Source organism: Seriola dumerili, unplaced genomic scaffold (assembly GCF_002260705.1).
Source record: "Seriola dumerili isolate Sdu_G_001 unplaced genomic scaffold, Sdu_1.0 BDQW01000138.1, whole genome shotgun sequence".
Taxonomy (NCBI): domain Eukaryota; kingdom Metazoa; phylum Chordata; class Actinopteri; order Carangiformes; family Carangidae; genus Seriola; species Seriola dumerili.
This window is the reverse complement of record NW_019174393.1, coordinates 5529850-5550830: the sequence shown is the minus strand read 5'-3', so window position 1 is coordinate 5550830 and position 20981 is coordinate 5529850. Positions and strand designations below refer to the sequence as shown.

Sequence of the window (20981 nt, the reverse complement as noted above, 5' to 3'; positions counted from 1 at the left end):
ACATGAGTATTTTAAAGGTAAAATACTTTTTGTGAAGAATGAACATATATTTATAAACATTTTATATAAACTAAATTACTGTTGGGCTGTTTAATCTAGACATATGCATCGGTATGTTGGATTACATCTAAATTATATCACTCCATCTACAATTATTGTTATTTAAATATTTGATTTCAAACTTTACTTCTTTTATTTTAATGGTTATTTGTACAGCTAATTTGCAATTAGATGAATCTTTAAAATACATCAAACTCAACAAGAAAATACATACAAATTGTAAACAATTTACAATTAAGAACAAAAGAACCAGGAACATGCACGAGCAGTCGTTAATGATTACATGACTGATTCTTCTTTAAAAACTGTTTAAAAGTGTTACGTTAGGTGTTCGTTCTTTTCTGAAGTTGTTTTTTACATGTTAAATTTTGAGCAAATCTAGAGCAAAATAAAAAAATTCTGCATTACATTTTACCACTTTAACATGTGTTGTATGCTTCACACTGTATCTTCTCACATACACACACACACACACACACACACACACACATTTAAGTAAATATCTTGACATCACAAGTAAAAATAAGACTTAAACATGAGAAGCATCAATAATCAAGACAAATACAGAATGTTTTTTCCAATAAACTCATTTATTATGTTGTGGGACAACATTTACAAACCTTACTGTGCAAGTACAGCTGTTGCTGCGTTTTGACGACAGCATGCCCTGAAAACATGGCAAAACATCTCCTTTCTCATTATTGTTAAAAACAACAATCATCTTCCTCGTGTGCTGCAGTTGAAGGCATCAAAAAGCATTTTTCAGTGATTTCATCGATACATTAGCCAGTTAATGAATTTAGAGCTTGCACAAGCGAAAAGCCTGAAGTTCAGCTCTGCAAAATTGCAAGCTGACACAATACTCGATGATCAAAACAAGGTTATGAAATCAGGTATATTTATTCATGTCATAGCTCCTAAGAGGAAATCAACAATTATTCACATAGTATTTGTCGATTAACTCAATGAGTGTGGCCCTCTATGAAGGGGAAAAATAATCATATTTACAAATATAACAAAATAACAGATTCAAGGGATATTTTTGCATTTAACATTCAATTAATGTACAAAGTGATTTTCAGTCACAGCATTCTAAAAAGAGAGGAACAAAAGCACTTGTGGCATTATAAATTAACAATCAATTTCCAACTACATATCATCTGATCTTGATGCTTAATTTGTTCTAACATGTTCAATCCAAGCTATTTACATGCATGTATGCAATACCATACTTGGCTGTTGTTTTATTGCTATAATTTGTAATATATTTTCAAAAAACAAACACTAAAATATTCTCCCATAACTTTATATTTGACAAGAAGCGAGAGAACTAAAACACGAGAGATTCAAGTGAGATAAACTTTTGTGAAAATCTTTCAGTGTTGCATGAAAAACAAAAACATATAGTATTATCTGCAACAGAAAGGAGAGAGACTTAAGGACAGGTGTTAATGGGTCAGTGGCTGTGAAAACCCAACATCAGCAAAAGTGAACAATCAACAGGCGAAGAAATACAATCAGTGAATATACATTCAATTGCAGTGACTAGAGGAAACCTACCCACTGTGAGCTAAATGAAGACTATGTCAGGATAAGGCTCTAATGGTCTTTATCATTCCTTATAAAACACCCAGAACAGCTTATGAACTGAATGGAAAAACAAAAACCCTGAAAGGAACAACAGAACAATGTAAGCACGAGTTTAAGTCTGACATGTCAAGTTAAATCTGACACAATTATCACCATATGAGGGCTTTTTTTGTCCAAAAGATCAAACGTTTATCAAAAATTTATGGACCAGACTCTAACAGGCAGAAATAATTAATTATGGTTATAAAAATGAATCCATGAATCCATAGTGGCTTTCATATTAAGGCTGCATGGCTAACATTGCAAGACGATTTGTCATGACTGTCATATCCCAGTGTTTCGTTTCAACAACATATAAATTCACACACAAAGTTCATCGAGTCTTATCTAATATATATACTTGAATACCTATTATTTTTGTAACAGCATAAATGGGATTCTAAGTAACATATTTTACACTGACAGCAATTTTTCTGTTTATGTGATCTTCCTTGCCTGGAATCATCTGGAAACCTGTGGTCAATTTCCACCTTAGTTTCTACGAGGGTCAAAGCAACAATATGTCAGGTGGTCCTTTTATGATCTGAAACCTCTCCTCTTTTCCCGTCTCCCACTCCAGTCCAGTCTTCGCCAGCAGGGAGGAAAAGGTTGAAAATAAGGCTGAACCTTTTTCCAGCCGCACTGTCATTTCTCAATAAACCACTTTCTTGTTTCTTCACATTTGTTACATCTGTGATAACTCACTACTGAATGGCTTCCACATAGTTAGCAGGATAGAGGCCTGTCTCTCCACCCTTGAGCCGGCCTTTGCACCAACCCTGATCATCTTCCTCACCAATTTTGGTAAATTCATCCCCTGAAAAAGCAAAAACAAATAGATAAATACAAAATACTCATACAGGAATGAAAGAAATTTAGCTTTTTTTGTAGTCTCTGGAATTTTCACTCCATTCCTGCCATGTACCTGCTTTGAAGCTCAGCTCATCCTGCTCCTGTCCTTCATAGTCATAGAGGGCTCTGACCGGCACAGATACAACCGGAGAAGCCGGCTCCTCCTCAAATGGATTTCCATCACCGTTGGCAGAGAATGGGTTACCACCTGTGTCTTCATCCGACCAGTCTGGAGTCTTCTCCGTACTGCTCACACTGGATAGACAGACAAAACAGCCACTTAGAAATTGTATTTTCATGTATATCTCAGGGCCTCATACTTCGACGGGACAATCCAGCATGCCAGGCGTAAGCAGGAACAAAAGTTCAATGTTAGAAAAGCGAGAAAAATAAATACAACACCAAATAAAGTACAAAACACGCAAAAAGCCCAAAACGCTTCTCCAAAATCCTCGGACAGCTTTGTGATTTATCCTGAAAACAACTTACTATCAGTTCTAAATAAGTGGAGAACATGCTTGTGTATGACACCAGTGCTACAAGGCAGGCATTTGTTTCAGGCAACATGACAGATGATTTAAAAGTTGCTTTGATGCCACTTTAAGATCAAGAGCTGAAAGTGAAAGTGCACACGATGCTAAGGTAAGGCAATGCAACAAAACAACATGACGACATATCAAAAGGCACATGAAAAATACAGTAAAAGGGCAAGACAAATCATGTTTGTGAATGCATGATTGGAGTTTAACCTGAGCGGCCAACAGAGGGAGCCACCTATACACCAGAAAGAACTCGGCTTTGACAGACACACAGTTGAAAAACAGTAAATGCACACCAGCACACACACAAATGATTTACAGTCAGACCTGCTCGCTGCTGCAAACTACTACTGTTGACACTGGTTTAGTTGCTGAATTCTTATCTTAGTTGATTTACTTAAAAAAAAAAAAAAAAAAAGTATGATATTTTAATCGTTCTGTTATGAATTTGTATTTGTATGTACATTTCTTTGTTTTACCGCCTGTTAATTGTCTGGCAACCGTGACCAACTGACAACCAGCCTATGTACAGATGTATACATGTGTCAACATTCAGATCTGACTGTAAGACAGAAACATGTTGGCGTCCCGCAGCAGAGACATGCGCCCCCATGCGCATCACATGTGATGTTCTGCAAGACATGGCCCTGTTAGGAGTCAAGGACAGACACACAATGGCTTTGTGTGCAATGCCATTCCAGTGACCATGCAGAGCAACACAACAACCTGCCACCTGAAGGAGGAGAGAGGGATACGAGGAAGAAGGGAGCAAAGTAACTAAGACAAAGTAAGAGCGGGAGATGAGGAATGAACAGCGATCCATGTAGCAAAGATAGAAGAAGAAGAAAAGGCGGGAAGGTTGCGGGTGGGCGGAGTGTTTTCTCCTTGTTCACCAACGTTTTTATTTCCTCTTTATTGACACTGATGTGGTTGACTGTGGTCTGCTGCTCCACGGCCATTTCCTCTTCTTCATCCTCGTCCTCGTCAAAGGGGTTCGAGCCCACTGGCACCGTTTTAGTGGGCACACTCAGGCTGACAACATGGGACACAGTGAGAGATGGGTTGTTGACATGAACACACACATATAAATACACACTTGTGACATACATGACTTGCGGACAAAGCGGGGCTGTTTCATACTGTGACCTATTATAACACAAATATACAGAGATGCAATATATATATATATATGAAATGCAGACACACCAGAGGAGCTGAAATGTTCCATTAACCTTTCATCAAGCCCCCCCTCTGCACAGCAATTGCCCAATTGTACTTGTTTGTGCTCTAATATAGCTGCAAACATTAGCATACAGTACAAAGTAGTTAGCATAGCATGCTAGCTACTGTTGGTAGGCTAATATGGCGAAGTTTAAAACAGCTGTAAAAGCTATTTTTCTCCGTTTATACACACGTGTATGTTTTTCCTGTGTATATGTATATGCTGTATGTGTATATGCAATATATATATATATATATATATATATACACTGTATATATATATACACACACACACAGTATACTTGCTTTTATGTGAATCTCCCATGGAATGAGAGTTACTACCAGCATTTTATTTCTTTATGTCTTCTACACAGATTGAATGCTGACTTTTGGACTTTAGCATTAGTGTCAGTCTTTTAGCACAATAGTATGTTTGTAGCCAAGTACACCAAGTTATCCAAGAAAGGGATCCAACATTGGCTTAATTTGTTAGCTACTACCGCTGATCAAATCTATGCTCTCAGAAATGACATCCCCTATATTGTCTGTCTGGAATCAAGAACCCAGTTGTTTCAGAAATTACTAAGAACTTTGATATCAAATCCCCCAGAATTGTCACTGTAAACATGAATATGAGCCACACAACAAAAGAAAGCTTGACAGGCGTAGCAACAGTAAATAAGGGGGGTGGGACTTTGTGAACGGTTAACTGTGAGATATACAGTATGATGAGCCAGTAATTACTGTACTTCTATGTAATAATAATAATGTACAAGGTATTACGATCAGTGAACAAAACAACTGTTTTAGACTAAACACAGAGAGAACAGAAGACAATTTGCCTTGTTCTGTACTTGAATGTTTCCACTAAAACCCACAGCTCTCACACCTCATAATTGATACAAAGTAAGGAAGACATTAAGAAGACACTGAGTGACACATATCACACTTTGTCAGCTCTGAGTTGTGTAGGTGTAAATTCTTTCTGCAAAAGTCACATGAGGGCCTTTTACTTCCTACCATTGTGACTTTCCACATCAAGGAGCAAAATTTGCACTAGACCTGTATCAGAGGAAACACAGGGTTTCAACTCCCTGTTTACAGAATTATTGGTCCATGAACAGCGGTAGCTATCAGTTGGCCCTCGAGAGAGTGAAGTGGAGAAATGTGAACGCCTTTGTTTGAATAGTCATGCCATGCTCTCTGAGTTGAGCCCCAGGAGTTTTTACACCAAACACTGTTCTAGTAAGGGGCTAGCATAATGTAACTTTTGATGGTTTCGGTCAACAAACAAACTTGACCTTGTGACTAAAACCTAAGTATTCAAAGAGTTGTATTACTGTCTTCCTGTGAGTGTTCAAACCATGTTCATTCAAGCTCCAGACTTCAAATGAGGGAACACCCCAAAAGGCCGAAGATAAGTTGATAAGGATGATGGCTGACTTTCTGATGCTGAAAAACAAACTACTGAAACTACTAAAAATCAAGATAAGTCCATCAACCGTCACTATTTTTGACCTTAAGCCAGAGCTCTGTGACTATAGAAAGACAGACATCTTATTTCAAATTGCTCCACATTAACCCTTTTCACCTCCATTCACATACACAAACTATTTTACTTCCAAAGATGTAGGAAATGGCAGGAAAACAATGCTGTGTGTAAATGCTGGTTGGGGGAGCATCATAGCATTCAGCCTTTTCCAAGTTCAGAGGTCAAATGCTTTCCATGCCTGACATTCCCTTTGTTGACTCCTCTACACACTCCTCTCTCATGATTTCAGCATACACCCCATTTCCTGCTGATGTGTGGATAAGGGCAGACAGCAGGTGTTTGAATGTTAAATTAAGGAAACCTCATTACCCACCAACAAAGGAATGTGAGGAGTTAAGGCCAAGTGATTGTTCACTTGGGAAGTCACAGCCAAGTGTGCTTAATTCCTACTAAGTATAACACAATAAATATACCACACATAGGAACTCACACTCTTTCCAAATTTGTCTCTGTGCAATAACATTATGATGTGTTTTTTTTAGCATGATGGGTGCATGAAAGGTTTTTATGTTAATCAGCTGTTTGTTGCTGTTTCCATGAACCACTGTTATGTCCTTGGTGCTGTTGCCACAACAACAAAGAGCAATCTCCCTGCAGGGACAAATTACTTCTTATCTTATCTCGGCTTAAAAAGATTACATCATGTTGTTAAAAACAGCCAATCAAACATCAAGTGGCTCTAAACCTTGTAGAAAAGGTTAATGCCATTATATTTATTGAGATTATTAGTTCAAATTATCATAAATCCTGCATTTGAGATCAATATAGGAAGACAACCAGGTTTTTGTTGTTAATATTTTGCTTAAATCTCAAACAAGGTGGTGAATTATAGACAGTTTCTCTTTGCTGTGGTGGACTGAGAAACAAATTAAGTCCCATCTGATGCCTGGTTGTGTCTGATTATAAAAAAAAAAAAACCTATAAATAATGGTCTTTTTGTAAACCCGAACTGTCTGAAGCCAAGTGCAGCTGTTTCTGACTTAAACAGGACTAACCCAGCCTTCTTTGAACTTTCCAGTACCAATATTAACTCTATGAATGTCTCAGTGTGTATGAGTAATATTTCCACATTACTTTTGGCACCCTTTCAGTTATGTACCAGCAGACTACAGTCTCTCGGGGATGACTTCTTTCCCAACAAACTGTAACAAAATGTTTACTGTTGCTATGGAAACAGCCGCACAACTACATGTCACTCCCGGATCTTCCCTTATGCAACGTTTTACAAGCATTCCTTAAGAGGAAGACGCTGTCTGCAGTAGACTTTCTCAGATGAGGGAAGTTTGTGTGTTTGTGTGTCTTAACAACAGATGTTACGTTTCCTGTGTGTTTGATAAGAGACGATGAGTCAGTGAGCGATTATATATCTACCTGCTGCTCGTCTTGGCAGGCTGGACTGGCTGGTCTGACCCAGTCTGGCTGATGCCGGTCAGTGTGACGCCCTCTGACGGCTTCTTCTTTTCTCGTCTGCTGAGGGTTCGGTTCAGGTCTATGGACCAGTCCTGATAGATACACACACAGACACACATTACAGTCAGATATTTCACCAGCTGACTGGGTGGTTTGCAGTTTGGTTCAAAACATGCCTTCGCAGCTAGTAGTGAGAGAACACCTCACAGACATGTGCACAGCAAAATACACACACTTCAACACAGTCCAACAATCAGTGGATCATTTCTCAGGCTGCGACACCGACTCTGGATTTTGTAACTGTACATGCACGTGTACAATTACAGTTCATATAGTGCAGCGTTTGCCTGATAAAATGAGAGATACAACCAAGTACAGCATCCATCACCTGCTGAAAGAAACACAGCACCAAAGGATCTCCCCTCCACCAGAGGCTAACAAGGGAGAATGGAGCAAAAGAGCAACAGCAACACTGCCACAGTAAAAAGAGACCTCCATTAACAATAATTAATTTGGTTTTTATAAACTTATACGATGGTGGTGGAAATCACTAGGATCTATCACAACATGGCAGCATGATTTCAATGTTGTCGTGTTGAAGCTAGACCATCTCAAATAAATGTCCGTAGGTCAGACACCAGTTGTAATGTCCCTCTTAAATTACACATATTAAAGTAAGTGTGAACTCCAAAGGTGCTTGTCTGACCCCTCTGATTTACCAGGCCTCCCAAACCTTTAAAGATCAAAGGTGTTGCGGTCTGGCTGATGACCTCTGAGACTGTGACATTACTGAGCTGTGGTAGCATCATGTGACGTACTGCAGGGTTCACATGGACAACACTAATGATTGAGGAGGGCCACAGAGGGGTCAGAGTTTAAAGGTTTAAAAGAACAGATTCGAGCTATGTTAATAGTGCTATAGAGTAATTCTAGGAATCCTGATATCCAGGAAAAGCTATGTGAACATCCCTGAGAACAGGACAAGGGAGCGTTTTATAATTCTCATTATAATTCTTTCAAACTTGAAGACAAGATACAAACACAACCACCTCAAACACACACAAATGGAAGAAGTAAGGAGTGTTAAGTGTTAAAAAAAAAAAAAGGATCTCCCCCCATGGCTGCTGTGAAAGAACAGCCCTCCCATGCAGAACTCACTACAATGGACCTTCTCTTAAAGGAGCGAGGATGGGACCAGTCCAAATTCTGTCAGACACGGGGGAAAGGATAGCAGGTGTAGAACAGGGTTAATGCGAATAACAAATACTAATCCTAAAACTGTAGAGTACACACTATAAGCTGCAGAGGTGTTAGTTTGTGAATGTAGCAATGACCTAGGAATTACTTCAGCTTATTTAAACAGTTATATGTATAAAAGAGCCAGTAGCTTGCAGAAGTAATTAAGATGTGAGCATGCAATGTTGTTTTAGACATCCAGTCTATTAGTTTATTGTGGCTCTTCACTGTTTACACTGTCTGATAGGTGAAGTCGGTGTATTTTGTCACAGAGAAGATTTAATCCTCTCTATAAAAAGTCTTCCAAAAACCAAGCAGCACTGAGAAAGAAAAACAGCCCTGAATGACTGAAGTGGAAGAAGATCCCCCACTGGAACAGCCTGCTAAAGCATTCAATGGCACTATAAATTGTAGCATAGTGAGCACATGCAGCTTTTCTTTGCCTTCCCTTCCCTTTTTCTTATTTCACCTCCTGCTCAGAAGATGACATAAACTACATCCCTCTCCCTGCCATTCTGACGGCTGGGGATAGATTTACCTCCCCCCTGCTGCCAAACAGCACACTTCAATGACAAAAATGTCACCGGGCTATAACTCCTGCATGGCCTGGATGTACTTGGCAAAAAGCTGTGGCAGTGCTGCCCTTCAAGTTTTTCTCCTCAAACAATTTTTTTCAGTATCACACATCCATACTCCATTAATCTTGTCCTCCTCACTGGTGATTCTCGCAGTTGGGCCACAGAGAGAACCACAGGTCTTTATAAGGATAAAAAAGGACATTCAATTCATTCATAAGTACCCTTCTAAACAATAATAGGTTTATGACATGAAAATGTTTTGGGAACCTCATGAGAGCCTGTTTAGATGATACTGCCTGCCTTCTCTTATTTTAAACCCTGTCATTAGTATAAATCTGGGCTGCTCTACCTCAAACTGGGGCCAGTTCATTGGCATGCCGGGGCCGTGATTGGACCGGAACCATTTCAGGTCCTCCTCAGCATCAGTAGCAGAGACTGTGTCTTCCAGTGTGTGGTAGACTGTCTGGAACCTATGGTGACGATACAGAACAGGAAACACACATTATTTTGTGAGTAATTTATTACATCTTTGACAGACATGTTTTTGGGACAATGTCATATGTCTGACCTGTGATTGGATGAGAGGTCCAGGTGCTGTTTAACCTCCAGAAGCAGCTCTCTGAAAAAGCGGATGCGTTTGTCTTCAAACTGCTGCCACTGCTCAAACACCTGCTCCATGTTCTCCATGTACTGAGGAGTCAACTTGTCGAGCTCTTCAAGAGATTTCTCGTAGCGCTCCTTAGTCTGAGAGAAAAGGAAGAATGAGACAACAATTAGAACACATGAAAAATATATGAATTTGTATTCTCATAATACAGACATACAGTACATACCTAGAAACTGATCTTGGTCTAAAACACTTGCACGTTTTCAGAGATGCAAAAAGAAAAAGAGAATTTTACTACGCCGCCCCATCCCTGTGTACTGGAAGCCCTACCTTCTGCGCCTCCTGCTGACACTTCTCCACCTTTTCCTGGAGCTTCTTCTGGGCTTCAGGATTGTTGTTGCTCTCTAGTTTGCTGTTGGTCTCCCTGCTGGCTGCCAGCTTCTCCTCTTTGCAGGCAGAATGATACGATTTCTTCATTGTCTCTACCTGTGGATTCCATTTACAATCATCAGTAAGCTAAAAGACAGGAAACAGCACCAGCCCCTTCACGGTTAAAGAACCGAAAGGGCCGTCCGAAGCGGGAGTCGAACCGGGGGCCAGCTGCAGCGAGGACTGTAGCCTCTATATATGGGGCATGACTTCTTATGTTATTTTCTATTTCTAGGATTACAATGAATTTCCTTCTCTGACACATTTCCTAATTCGGATGCTGCAATGAATGAATAACCTGGATCACACTTCATATACAGTAACCAATGCAGGTGTGGCTGGCAACATGTGAACATTGATGCTTGTTACGTTTTATATGTGACGCATTCATGATGAGATGGAAACAGCCACTCCGGTACCACTTAGTTTATATTTTAACTCCAACAGATAAGAATTGAGGAAGCAAATTCATCCAACCAGGATCTATTTGTGGAGAGTCTTGGGCAGTGCCCAGTATAACTTGGGCCAAGGCCAGAGCAGCCATGCACCCATTCAACAAACAATGTGGACATAAGGAGGACACTTAGAATAGAAGGACAACAGCATGTCCGTCTCTTTAATCTCCTGTAACAGGCAGTTACAAATTCTTCCATTCATGTGAGTAAAAATCAAAATGTCAGTCCACTAAAGCACGAGGTCAAACACTGTACCCAGTTCTAACATGAGTGTGTTTGTTATTGACATTGTGCCTACATCACCAATGTCAGCTACTGCTTTTCTAGACCAGTTAATTAGCCTCATTTCCTCTCTGTCCTCCACCACTTGTCCTTGTCTGTCTAGTACATCAATAAATCACTATGGCTACAAAACTGTATTGTTCTGTCCCTGTTCACTGACAAGACCAGGATGTCACCACCCCCCTGGTGACATCACACACACAGGAAATGGGGGAAAAGAGCCTGAAGGTTGCGAAATGTTCCGTGGCTTTGAATACACAAATATTTGCATGTACATGCGTATAAGAGCAGGAATGTGAGTGCTGCCAAGAAAACAGGCTGCTAAAATGAAAGCAGTTGTAGGAAATACACTGACCTTATTTTGAACTAAGTGGTGCCAGCCCCCCCTGCAAGCCCTCAGTGTTTCCTTCCCTTCTACTGACAATCAAAGTCTGACAGGATAACTGGCTGCCACCTTGGCACACTGTGACTGATGTTTGGCAATCACTTCTCATTTAAGTCAGCACTAAAGAGGTTACAATTGTCCCTGTGCTCTTTTGTTGTCTAGTAAGCAGGTAGTCATGGAGAGAAAAGAAACAATGGTGAGTCAGTAATACGTAATCATGTGAAATGAAGGGTAAAATTGATGTTCATGGCTGTAATCAGTGAGCTGAAAATGGATTTGCTTGTGTTAACTGCTTCCAACTATAAACATCTAGTTTATAGTTGGAAACACAGTTGGTGGAAATGATTTCCTACTTGCTAGTAACCACATGTTATACTATTTCAGTATCCTGAGTTCATTAGAAGTCTGAAATCCACACCTCTTTGAGTTTCTTGGCCCAGGGTTTCTGAGCCTTGCGGAAACCGTCCTCAGCCTCTTTAGTCTCTTTAAAGCCACCGATCATCTGTTTGTGGTAGGAGTCTCTCTGCCAGTTCTTTAGCTTCTCGTAGTCTTCTCCCATCAGTGCTGCTTTCACCTCCATGTGGAGCTCGCTCACCTTCTCCGCCTCTGTGCACAGCGCAGACCACGCCCGCTCCAATGTGCCATACTGAGGACCTGGACCAAGAGTTATTCAGCTGTCAGTGTTTTCCCATTGATGTCGATGCATTATTAATACTCTTTTTATTTCATATTTAATATTTCTATTATCTCTAAGAGAGCAAAGAGCACAATGTTTATACTATGTTTTGTCAATATTATAAAAGTATTGATTCTGGAAATTTGTGTTTTTTATTTATGTACCTTTCTCTATGAGTTGCCGCCAGCGCTTTCCCCATTCTGTGAGCTGCTGTGCGTACGCCTTTTCAATACGTGCCCGCTCATGAAGACAGCTCATCAGATCGTTACAGAGCCGATTGCCATCGTCTACCCGTTTCACTGTGCGCTTGTAGTTACCAACCTGAGAACAAGCAACAGAGACAGAGAGGTAAGAAAAGGAGGTAGAAGATACACAGGAAACGTGGAAGCGCAAAGGAATTTACGTGTCTCACCTCCCAGAAGCTATCACTGGAGACATCGATCATGGAGTCGTCGTAGGAGCCCGACATCGCTGCTGCCCTAAGTTACACTCAGTGTGTAGGGCCTGGAAAACCACAGAAAGGTATGCAGAGTGTCAACATAACTGAATCTGATAAACACAACCTGTCCACTACACAAAAACACACAACTACATTGAATTTCTACAGCAAAATGTGCAGAAGAAGTGTTAATAACATTACAGTGTCATACCAGAAATGTTCAGTGAGGGAAACGTCTGGTATAACACCTGCAGCAGTGCTAAAACGACTTGTGAATTCATTAATCAATTAACTGACGGAGAGAATTAAAAAACTATCATTTTAATATTCATAATTATTTAATATTGATAATCTATTAATTGCTCTATTCATTAAAGACAGGTTATAGGTTATAAAGACGAGTAATTATTGTGTTGCTTCTGGTCATTTTCCATAACAAATTTTAAACAACAGATGTGAAATCAATTATAAACTGGATCAAACCTACATGTGCATATGGTAGATGGTAGATATTATAATTATGTATTTTTAGCTTTAGCTCTGTCTGGGTTGATCAGGTTCTGCTTAAGTACACCATGAGATAAGTTGACATTCAAGAAAGTGGAGGTATTAAGAGATACACAGCAAAGAGGAAGGGAAACACACTTTTTCATGAGTCCATTACACACTGTCTAACTCTACATGTACAGTGAAACCAACAGCTAAAAACAACAATGTCAAGCCAACACAGCATTCCTCAGAGACTACAGCTGCAGATCACAGAGAAGAGGGTGAAAGTTAAAAAAAGAAATAGTTCAGAGGAGTGAAACAGAGAGAGGAAGAAATGGAAAGGGAGTGACAGTGTGTGATCTGGTTTGATGATCTAGGCAGCAGGTGGGTGTTTTCATCCATTTCTATAACCTCACCACCCTCAACACAAAAAACTCAAAGCACAGTGGTTTCTGGCAGCACACGGAGTCTAAGCTGAACTACGTGTGTGTGTGTGTGTGTGTGTGTGTGTGTGTGTGTGTGTGTGTGTGTGTGTGTGTGTGTCATTCAAAGAAGAAAAAAGAAACTCTGTAGAAGCACCCAGTGGGCAGCTTCCGTTTCCTTCAGACTGCTTCGACAGACAGTCCTCTGTTACTCTTCTCTTCCCCTCTTCCCCACATCCATCATTTCAAACTCAACAGCCCCCCAAACAGCCTCTCTTTATTCATCCCCTCATTCCTCTCCTCCCTTCTCCTCCCAGCCTCGAGCTTCTTCTCCTCTCTCTGCGTCTCCCCTCTCTCTCCTCCGTTTCGGACCGAGTATCTCTTGTAACCAAATATATTCAGATTGTGGTTACGTCCAGCTGAGACAGACTGCAGCTGACACCTCGCATCGGAGTGCAAATGCTTCTCAAGTGACCACTCAAGATCCGATTTTACTTTCCAGCTCCCATTCGATCGTACCTCTAAAGAAATTGCTGCCACGACAAGGAATCGAAAAACATTAGCGTTCAATAGAAGTAAAACAATTAATTAATCAGTAAAGAGAAAATGAATCAGTGACAACATCTATTAAATAGTGATGGTCATTTGTCATTATTATTAGGATTATTTATACAGATAACAGACTAAGCTTAAAAAATGACAAATTTTTGGTTTAATAATAAACCTGCAAGAAATTTAGATTTAAATATCCAAAACATTATTTCTAGACTCTAAGTCTTCTTGATATCAAAAACTATTTTTCTGTTTTTAAAAATAATCCCATTTGAATAAGAGCAAAGTAAATCCTCTCACTTATCTCTGTTTTATTCTTTAGACTGGTCTGACACAGTCAGTTAAACTTGATATCTGATAAAATTCCCATCCCTAATTCAGAGCAATCCACTTGTGATCAGATAACACCAGATGCGTTTTAGTGCCAAGTGTGAACAGAGCCTCTTTCAGTTTAGTGAGACAGCAAGAGGATGAGGGTTGTTACTGTGTGTGTGTGTGTGTGTGTGTGTGTGTGTGTGTGTGTGTGTGTGTGTTTGTCTATGGTCAGTGGCCCGTGCCCTCCAGGCCAGGACTTAGACAGAGGGTAGTATTGTGGTCACCACAAGCCGAGGAGGCAAATGAACAATCCTCCCTTTAATTGTGTTTGTAGTTTACAATCAGGTCAGTCACACAGTCAAACACACGCGCACACACACACAGAGCCACACTAACAGATGTTGTCTGTCACTGTTTCTAGAGAAAACAAGATGTTTAATTTTACCCAACTTCACACAACTGTGTGTAGAGCATCCTGTGTGCATCAAATACTGCAATAATAACAATATTTTATAAGACGAGTGCTTTAAATTAAATATTTAATGGACACAAAAGATGAGGAATATGATATCTGAGAGAACAATCATAATCTGGACGCAATTGTCACGCAGGAAACAGTTCAAGTAAGTTCATAACATTTTATCATTTAAATTGTACTTTTATCACTTAATTGTAATTGTACAATAAAAAAAAGCAGAAAATACAACATTTAAGCTGCATCAAGTTATTATTTAAGCATTACTTGAAAAACTATATTAGGCACACCACATACAGTACTCTATGTGTATCGGGCAACAGTCCAGACCTTGATTTTTCGTTGCCTCAAGCCCTCACATAGTATACATATGAATGTGTTGTGTGGATTGCCTAATACTCAAGGAGACAAGCAGCTACATTGATCACTGATGACACTGTGTTTGATCATAGTCTGGTTCTGCCAGAGAAGTGTGTGTCTGAGACAAAAAGAAACATGTCCACCAAAAAAAAAAAAAAAGACGAAAAGCTCATACCTGAGCATGAAGATCACACATTATCCGACAGGTGCTGTCATCTCGCTCCTTCTGCCTTTTCCCTACCAGCTGTTAATACTCCTCATTCACCAATCGCTACTGCAGCACACATGGAACAAGCCACAAATATCTACTCTAAACATGGCAACAAACGCTGCTGAGGGGAATCTCCCATTTACAACATGAAAACAGCTGCATGAAATACTGTTCATGTGCACCACTGACCACTTTGGTAATGTAATGTTCCTCTTTTGATTCACAAGAAGGAAGGGCAAGCGATATCATGAAATTCCATATAGTTTCATGTCTCATATACTGATACCAGAATAATATATTGATACCTGACCCAGCTCTGCATCAAGGTGGGTGACTAAACCTAGAAATGTTTTTTTAATCAAGTGATTCTAATGACATGATGGACTATATATATATACAAGTACACAGGTGAATGGAAAATGACCTTGCATAGCTACAACAATGTTTTGGGAATTCCTTCATCACAAAAGCTCTTTCCCAGGTCTTATGTAATCAGTAGCAAACAGGAACAAATGTCTGCACACCCTTGGCTCTGTACGACATGAGGGGACTGTGTTGAACAATTGAACGCAGCTTGACCCAGAACTGTAAACAATGCTGTTGACTAAGCCGAAGTCTGAAGTCCACTCAATTTGTCACTCTTCAGGAGAACACTGGAAAATTCAACACTGTGTGCTGCTATGCACAAGCAACACATGAGACAAGTGAAAAATGCAACTCCTATTTAGCATTGTGTTGATGTCATCTAAATATGAATTGGCACATAAATACAGGAGACAGTCATTCTGGGCAACAAATGCATGATTTCATCAAGGCTGCAGAATACTGGCTGAATAGGGGTTCTTAGATTACAAGCTTAGAGACTACGTAACACAACATTGATATCCACTAACGGCTGATAAGTAAATGTACCGAGCATGCTGGATGGAATTTGGCTGCTGACAACACTCTCAAGATAGAAGTGAACAAATGCATTCCTCAGTGCTACCATGCCTAAACTGAAGCTTGGCAAGTTGAGCAAGTTCCCACACTGACATTTCTCATCTAACCCATTTAACACACACACACACACACACACACACACACACACACACACACACACACACACACACACACACACACACACACACACACACACACACACAATGTATCCTAACTTATTAGAGGGAGGGTTAACAATTCAGAGAGCAGCAGCTGCCTGCAACCGGCGGCCAGCTAAAAGGGGGGGTGGCGGGGGGGGCGTGCAGGGAGTGAGACAGCAAAAGAAAAAGATGACCATGTGTGTTATTAAAAGCACATGGACGCTGAACCTGAGTCATGTCTAAGCAACAGTCATGAGATCCAAGTGACCTTTACAACCGGTGCAGTGAGGGGATAATTCAAGATAGAAGAAGAAGACTTGACTAGAAGGAAGACACAGGCTATGCAAAATGTTGGACAGATGGTGGAACAAATACATCCCTGTGTACAAAACACCAGCAAACTGTCTATTCTCCCCATGTTTATATTTCTCAAAGTGCTCTGGGGGTTGTCACACAGAAACTGTCATGAATGGAGAGGCAGGAAACAACAGGATACACAGACCAAAGAGATGAGCGCATATACAGCTGACAGGCACATGCATGCCTGCCCTAAAGCTGTGTGTGTATGTTTATGTTGGTGGGTGAAAAATATAATCAGAGCGCTAGGAGACCAACCTGAGTTGTCACAGACTGCACACAGACTTTATAAATCACCTTTTCTTTTTTTTTTTAGCACATTATGTTAGGTTATGTTGTTTAAACTTTAGTGAATCAGGCCGGTCACTTCAGACCAAACTCTTATCAGAGTGTGTATAGCAAGGACATCGCCACATTAATGTCACACAATCTTAACGTTTCATTCTGCCTCTTATCAGAATCAGTAAGTGCTGGAGAAGGAAACTGTGTGCAGTAAGTGGAGTTATCCTGAGGGTTGCCGTGTCATATTTGGTTTCCTCACAAATACTTCCCTCCCAGACCTCCCAGTCTCATCCACCTGTTTGTCAATGTGAGCAAGAACCCACAGCTTACATGTTTTGTCTAAATGAAAACATGACTTCCTTTTCCTGGGTTTTAATTACATGCTCTCTTTCTTTCGGTTTTTAATAGTTCAGGAAAGAAACTGATCAGCTCAACATGTCAAAAGAGCTGAGGCAATGTAATCAATAAGTCAAATGACCAGAAAATAAATCTGCAACTATTTTGATAATTCATTAATTGTTAAATACACCAAACATGTTTTTGATTCAGTTTCTCAAATATGAGGATTTGCTGAATTTCATTGTCTTGTACAATTAGTTATTGCCTGTGACATTTATCACAGTCCTTGTTGATGTCATCAGATGTCTTGTTTTGTTCGACCAACTGTCTAAAACCTAAACATATTAATTTTACAATAATATAAAACAGCAGAAACCAGCAGATTCTCGTGTTGGAGAAGCTGAAACTTAAAATTCTTTTGCACAAAAATGGCTTAAACAATTAATCAAATATTAAAATAGCTGCTGATTACTTGTCTGTCTATCAAAAAATGGATTATTAATTGTTGCTGCTTTAAAGTCACCTTTCTTGATCTTTTTAGAGTGTGGGATGGACAAAATAAGCTAGTTGAACAGGTATTTTTTTTTAGTATTTTCTGACATCTTGAAGAACAATCAATAATCCAGGAAATCAGTAGCAAATGAATCCATCATGAAAATAACTGTGTAACTGAGTGGTTGCTCTACTAACCAGTACTTGAAATTCGGTCATCAGTACATATGTTAACCATGGAGATTAAAAGGAAGAGAGTGTGATTACATAAGAAGCAAGCTACTCTAAGCTAGCACACTACTTCGCCAAAGTCTTAATGTCTTAATCACATGAAAATTTCTCATCTGACCACGGGTGATTTTTTTTGTTTCCATTTCCTTCATTTGTTGCATTAAACGCCTGCAATATCTCACAGGCGGAGAGTGCAGCTGAGCTGATCTATCCCTTCAATATTGCAGTTTCACAGCAGGACATTGCTAAATCCCGACTGGGCTATGAGAGAAAAAAAAATACAATCATTCCTCTGCCTCTTTCTCTCTTGTTGTACATAAGCTTGAAGGTCAGAAGTTTCCATGGCCATCACAGATCATGACCTTGATTTTATTTCCCTGTCAGTCAAGCACCTCTGCCCTTCTTCCTCATGTGAGCTCAACAGCTGCACAGGACTGCTGATGTCACAGGAGTACAGCCTTTTTAAATGTAGAGTTTCTCCATTTCAGACTCCAACCTATCCAGCCTTTATAGAGATCACTTACAGAGCTTCATACTACAGTTAAGAGGCTCCAAAACACAAGACAATGAAACCATTGGTCCATCAACACCAGCTCAACTGTAGCCTCGGCATAACTGACCAGTCCGCCTGCTCAAAAACCCTTTGCTCCACGGTCAGGGAAAAACAATGGCATTTGTTCCACACTTTCAGGCATTTTCCACTGGACACGCCAGCAGCATGGAGAGGAACATAATGGAGGGAAATTCAGTATTACATGACAGGGAAGGGGAGATCCTTATGTCACCAATGGGTGAATACTGCAATTTTTCCTGTGGAAGCCCCTGTCCTGCACACAGAGCAATGTCTCATGTGACGTATTTAAGCTGCAGACTTTTCAGGAAAGTGCCATGAACGCAGTTCATCAGCTCACCCTTTGACCTTTCAACCTCTGTTGTGTACAAATTAGTAAGTCTCTCACAAAGACAGAACTCACAGAAGAATTTCACCTTTGACTTAAGCATTTAAGATTTCCTGAAGACTCTTTACAGTATTTACAATAACCAGAAGACCTCTGAATAAGGGATGCAATGAACAGCGATTTTCATTATTGAAGCTATTCAGCTTATCATCTTTGAAAACTAAAAAAAACAGCAAATATTCACATTTGAGATGTGGAGAACACTCACAATTTGCTATTTTTGAATTAAAGAATTTATGTCAATGTTCAATCAATTATCAAATATCTAAAGTTAAAGTTTCCATAGATCAACTTATCAATAAATCAACTAAATGTTTCAGCTTTGATAGTATTTCTAGTAATTTTGGGGAGTCAGATCTGTGAGCGCCAAAATCAGTCTTTCTACTTTCTCATAACCTTGGATTCTGTCTTTTGTTGGAGCAGTTTATCTTCATTTATACCAACAGAACTCGCCAAGGCTACAGGAATTACTTGATTAATTCCGCTGGACAATAGCTCATATCCCTTTAACTGCTTAATGTGTGCTCTTGGAGAATACACAAATAAAGATCCCTCTAACTGGAGAGTATTGCCTTCAGCCTAAACTGGAGTACCCATTCTAAGTTTAACTCTGATCTGAGCAGGAGCAATCTGTCCAAATGCCTCCCCTGAAAAGGGGAACCAGCAGCTTTTTCACAGAGCTTTCACTACTGCTTTATCCTGACAACACCAATCCTCCTACAAACACAAACCACATAGACATAAACCCCCCTTACTGTCAGGAAGCATGAGTGCAATGACTGATAACTTCCACTGATTCATTCATTACAATACCATGAGTATTGACTATTTGTCATCATCAGGGTAAAGTCCAGGTTCTCTGTTCCCTGCTTCAAGTGATTAACTACCTCGTTCTGACAAGGATCTTACTGTGAATACAGAAATATTACAGCTTCCAACACCCCGAGTCCAACAAAGCAGCTAACATTTCTCTCTGTAAATGTAAGTTGGGTTAAATAACAGTACAGGAGTCAGGAGTGAACTTGGCAGCTTCCTGGCACTGCGCAAATTATAGCACTGACTGGACTGAGCACAGACAGCAGCACAGGCAGCTACGACAATGCAGCAGAAACCGAGCTGGTTCTCCCTATAAAAAATGATAAAAGTACGTGATGGTGTGAGCATTGCATGCAGGATGATATGACACGGACTAGGAGGTTATCTTTACTTGCGAAACCTGCCCCGCCCTTTATCACTCCAGGCAATGAAAGACTAGTGTCTCCCGGCGAAAGCTAAAGAGCTTGGTTAAAATGTCTTGAGGTAATTTACATGAAGCAACCTGGGTCATAACAACCTTGAGTCCGACATTAATTACAGTGGCATTTGTAAACTTCGACCTAACGGTGCCAGCTTAAGTCTTTGGACTTCTAATACCCTGAAATACCCAAGTTACTCCAACCGTGTTTCAGACACAGTCAATGATGAACTAGTTCAACTTCAGTTTTACATCTAATTACGTATGTGAAATGCCTCAAGCACAGCCATCATTGTAGCTTCCACCTAATTGAATTATTTCAAGTTTTGATAACCAATACAGTATCAACCTCCTACCATCGGGAAGTAACTTAACTTTAAAGGTTAGCCCCCTAGCTCTAACGTTAGCGAATTAGCCAATGCCCTTAAAGTAAAAAGTTAATGTGTACATAGCAAAAGTCTCCGTGTAGACTTACTTGAAACAGGTTTATTCCTCTTGAGAGTTTATGAGTAACAGGATAATTAGTCCTCTTCTTGGTGCCAATTTACAAATCTTTTCGCCCGTTTTTCTACTCAGCAGCGGCACCATCGATCGACTGACTGACACTGCCGTCAGTTAGTCAGAGTGCGGCAATACACAACCGGTTAAGATTTTCAAAATAAGACCAATAGCAAGGGAAGTTTCGTTGTGTGTATATAATACAAAGTACCAACTTGTACTGTAATTAGTACCATTTTGAGGTGTTTGGACTAAATTGACTATTTCTTTTTTCTGCAATTTAACAAAAAAAGGTAAGCCAGTAACTGTGCAATACAGTATATCAGATATAAA

The 20981-nt window shown here is 39.9% G+C and overlaps 1 protein-coding gene across 2 annotated transcripts; it reads right to left on the bottom strand.

The window, feature by feature from the left end:
* Positions 1-629: 629 nt before the first annotated feature.
* Positions 630-20759, bottom strand: pacsin2 (protein kinase C and casein kinase substrate in neurons 2). Of its 2 annotated transcripts, XM_022749298.1 has the most exons (11): positions 20626-20759; positions 12324-12415; positions 12076-12232; positions 11654-11889; positions 10015-10170; positions 9646-9821; positions 9427-9547; positions 7225-7355; positions 3978-4112; positions 2615-2796; positions 630-2506 (listed from the first exon to the last, which is right to left on the bottom strand). In XM_022749298.1, exons 2-11 carry the CDS (start codon positions 12378-12380, stop codon positions 2394-2396), a joined length of 1464 nt encoding a protein of 487 aa, XP_022605019.1. In that variant the 5' UTR covers positions 12381-12415; positions 20626-20759; the 3' UTR covers positions 630-2393. The 2 variants fall into 2 exon arrangements, with proteins under 2 accessions (XP_022605019.1, XP_022605020.1); XM_022749299.1 differs by lacking the exon at positions 3978-4112.
* Positions 20760-20981: the final 222 nt, after the last annotated feature.

Excerpts from the sequence above, each read along its gene's own strand:
- pacsin2 (XM_022749298.1), bottom strand. The coding sequence starts at position 12,380 with ATGTCGGGCTCCTACGACGACTCCATGATCGATGTCTCCAGTGATAGC. Across the intron at positions 12,233-12,323 it reads CCAGTGATAGCTTCTGGGAG|GTTGGTAACTACAAGCGCAC; the intron begins GTGAGACACGTA and ends GCTTGTTCTCAG. Across the intron at positions 10,171-11,653 it reads GGGCCAAGAAACTCAAAGAG|GTAGAGACAATGAAGAAATC; the intron begins GTGTGGATTTCA and ends TGGAATCCACAG.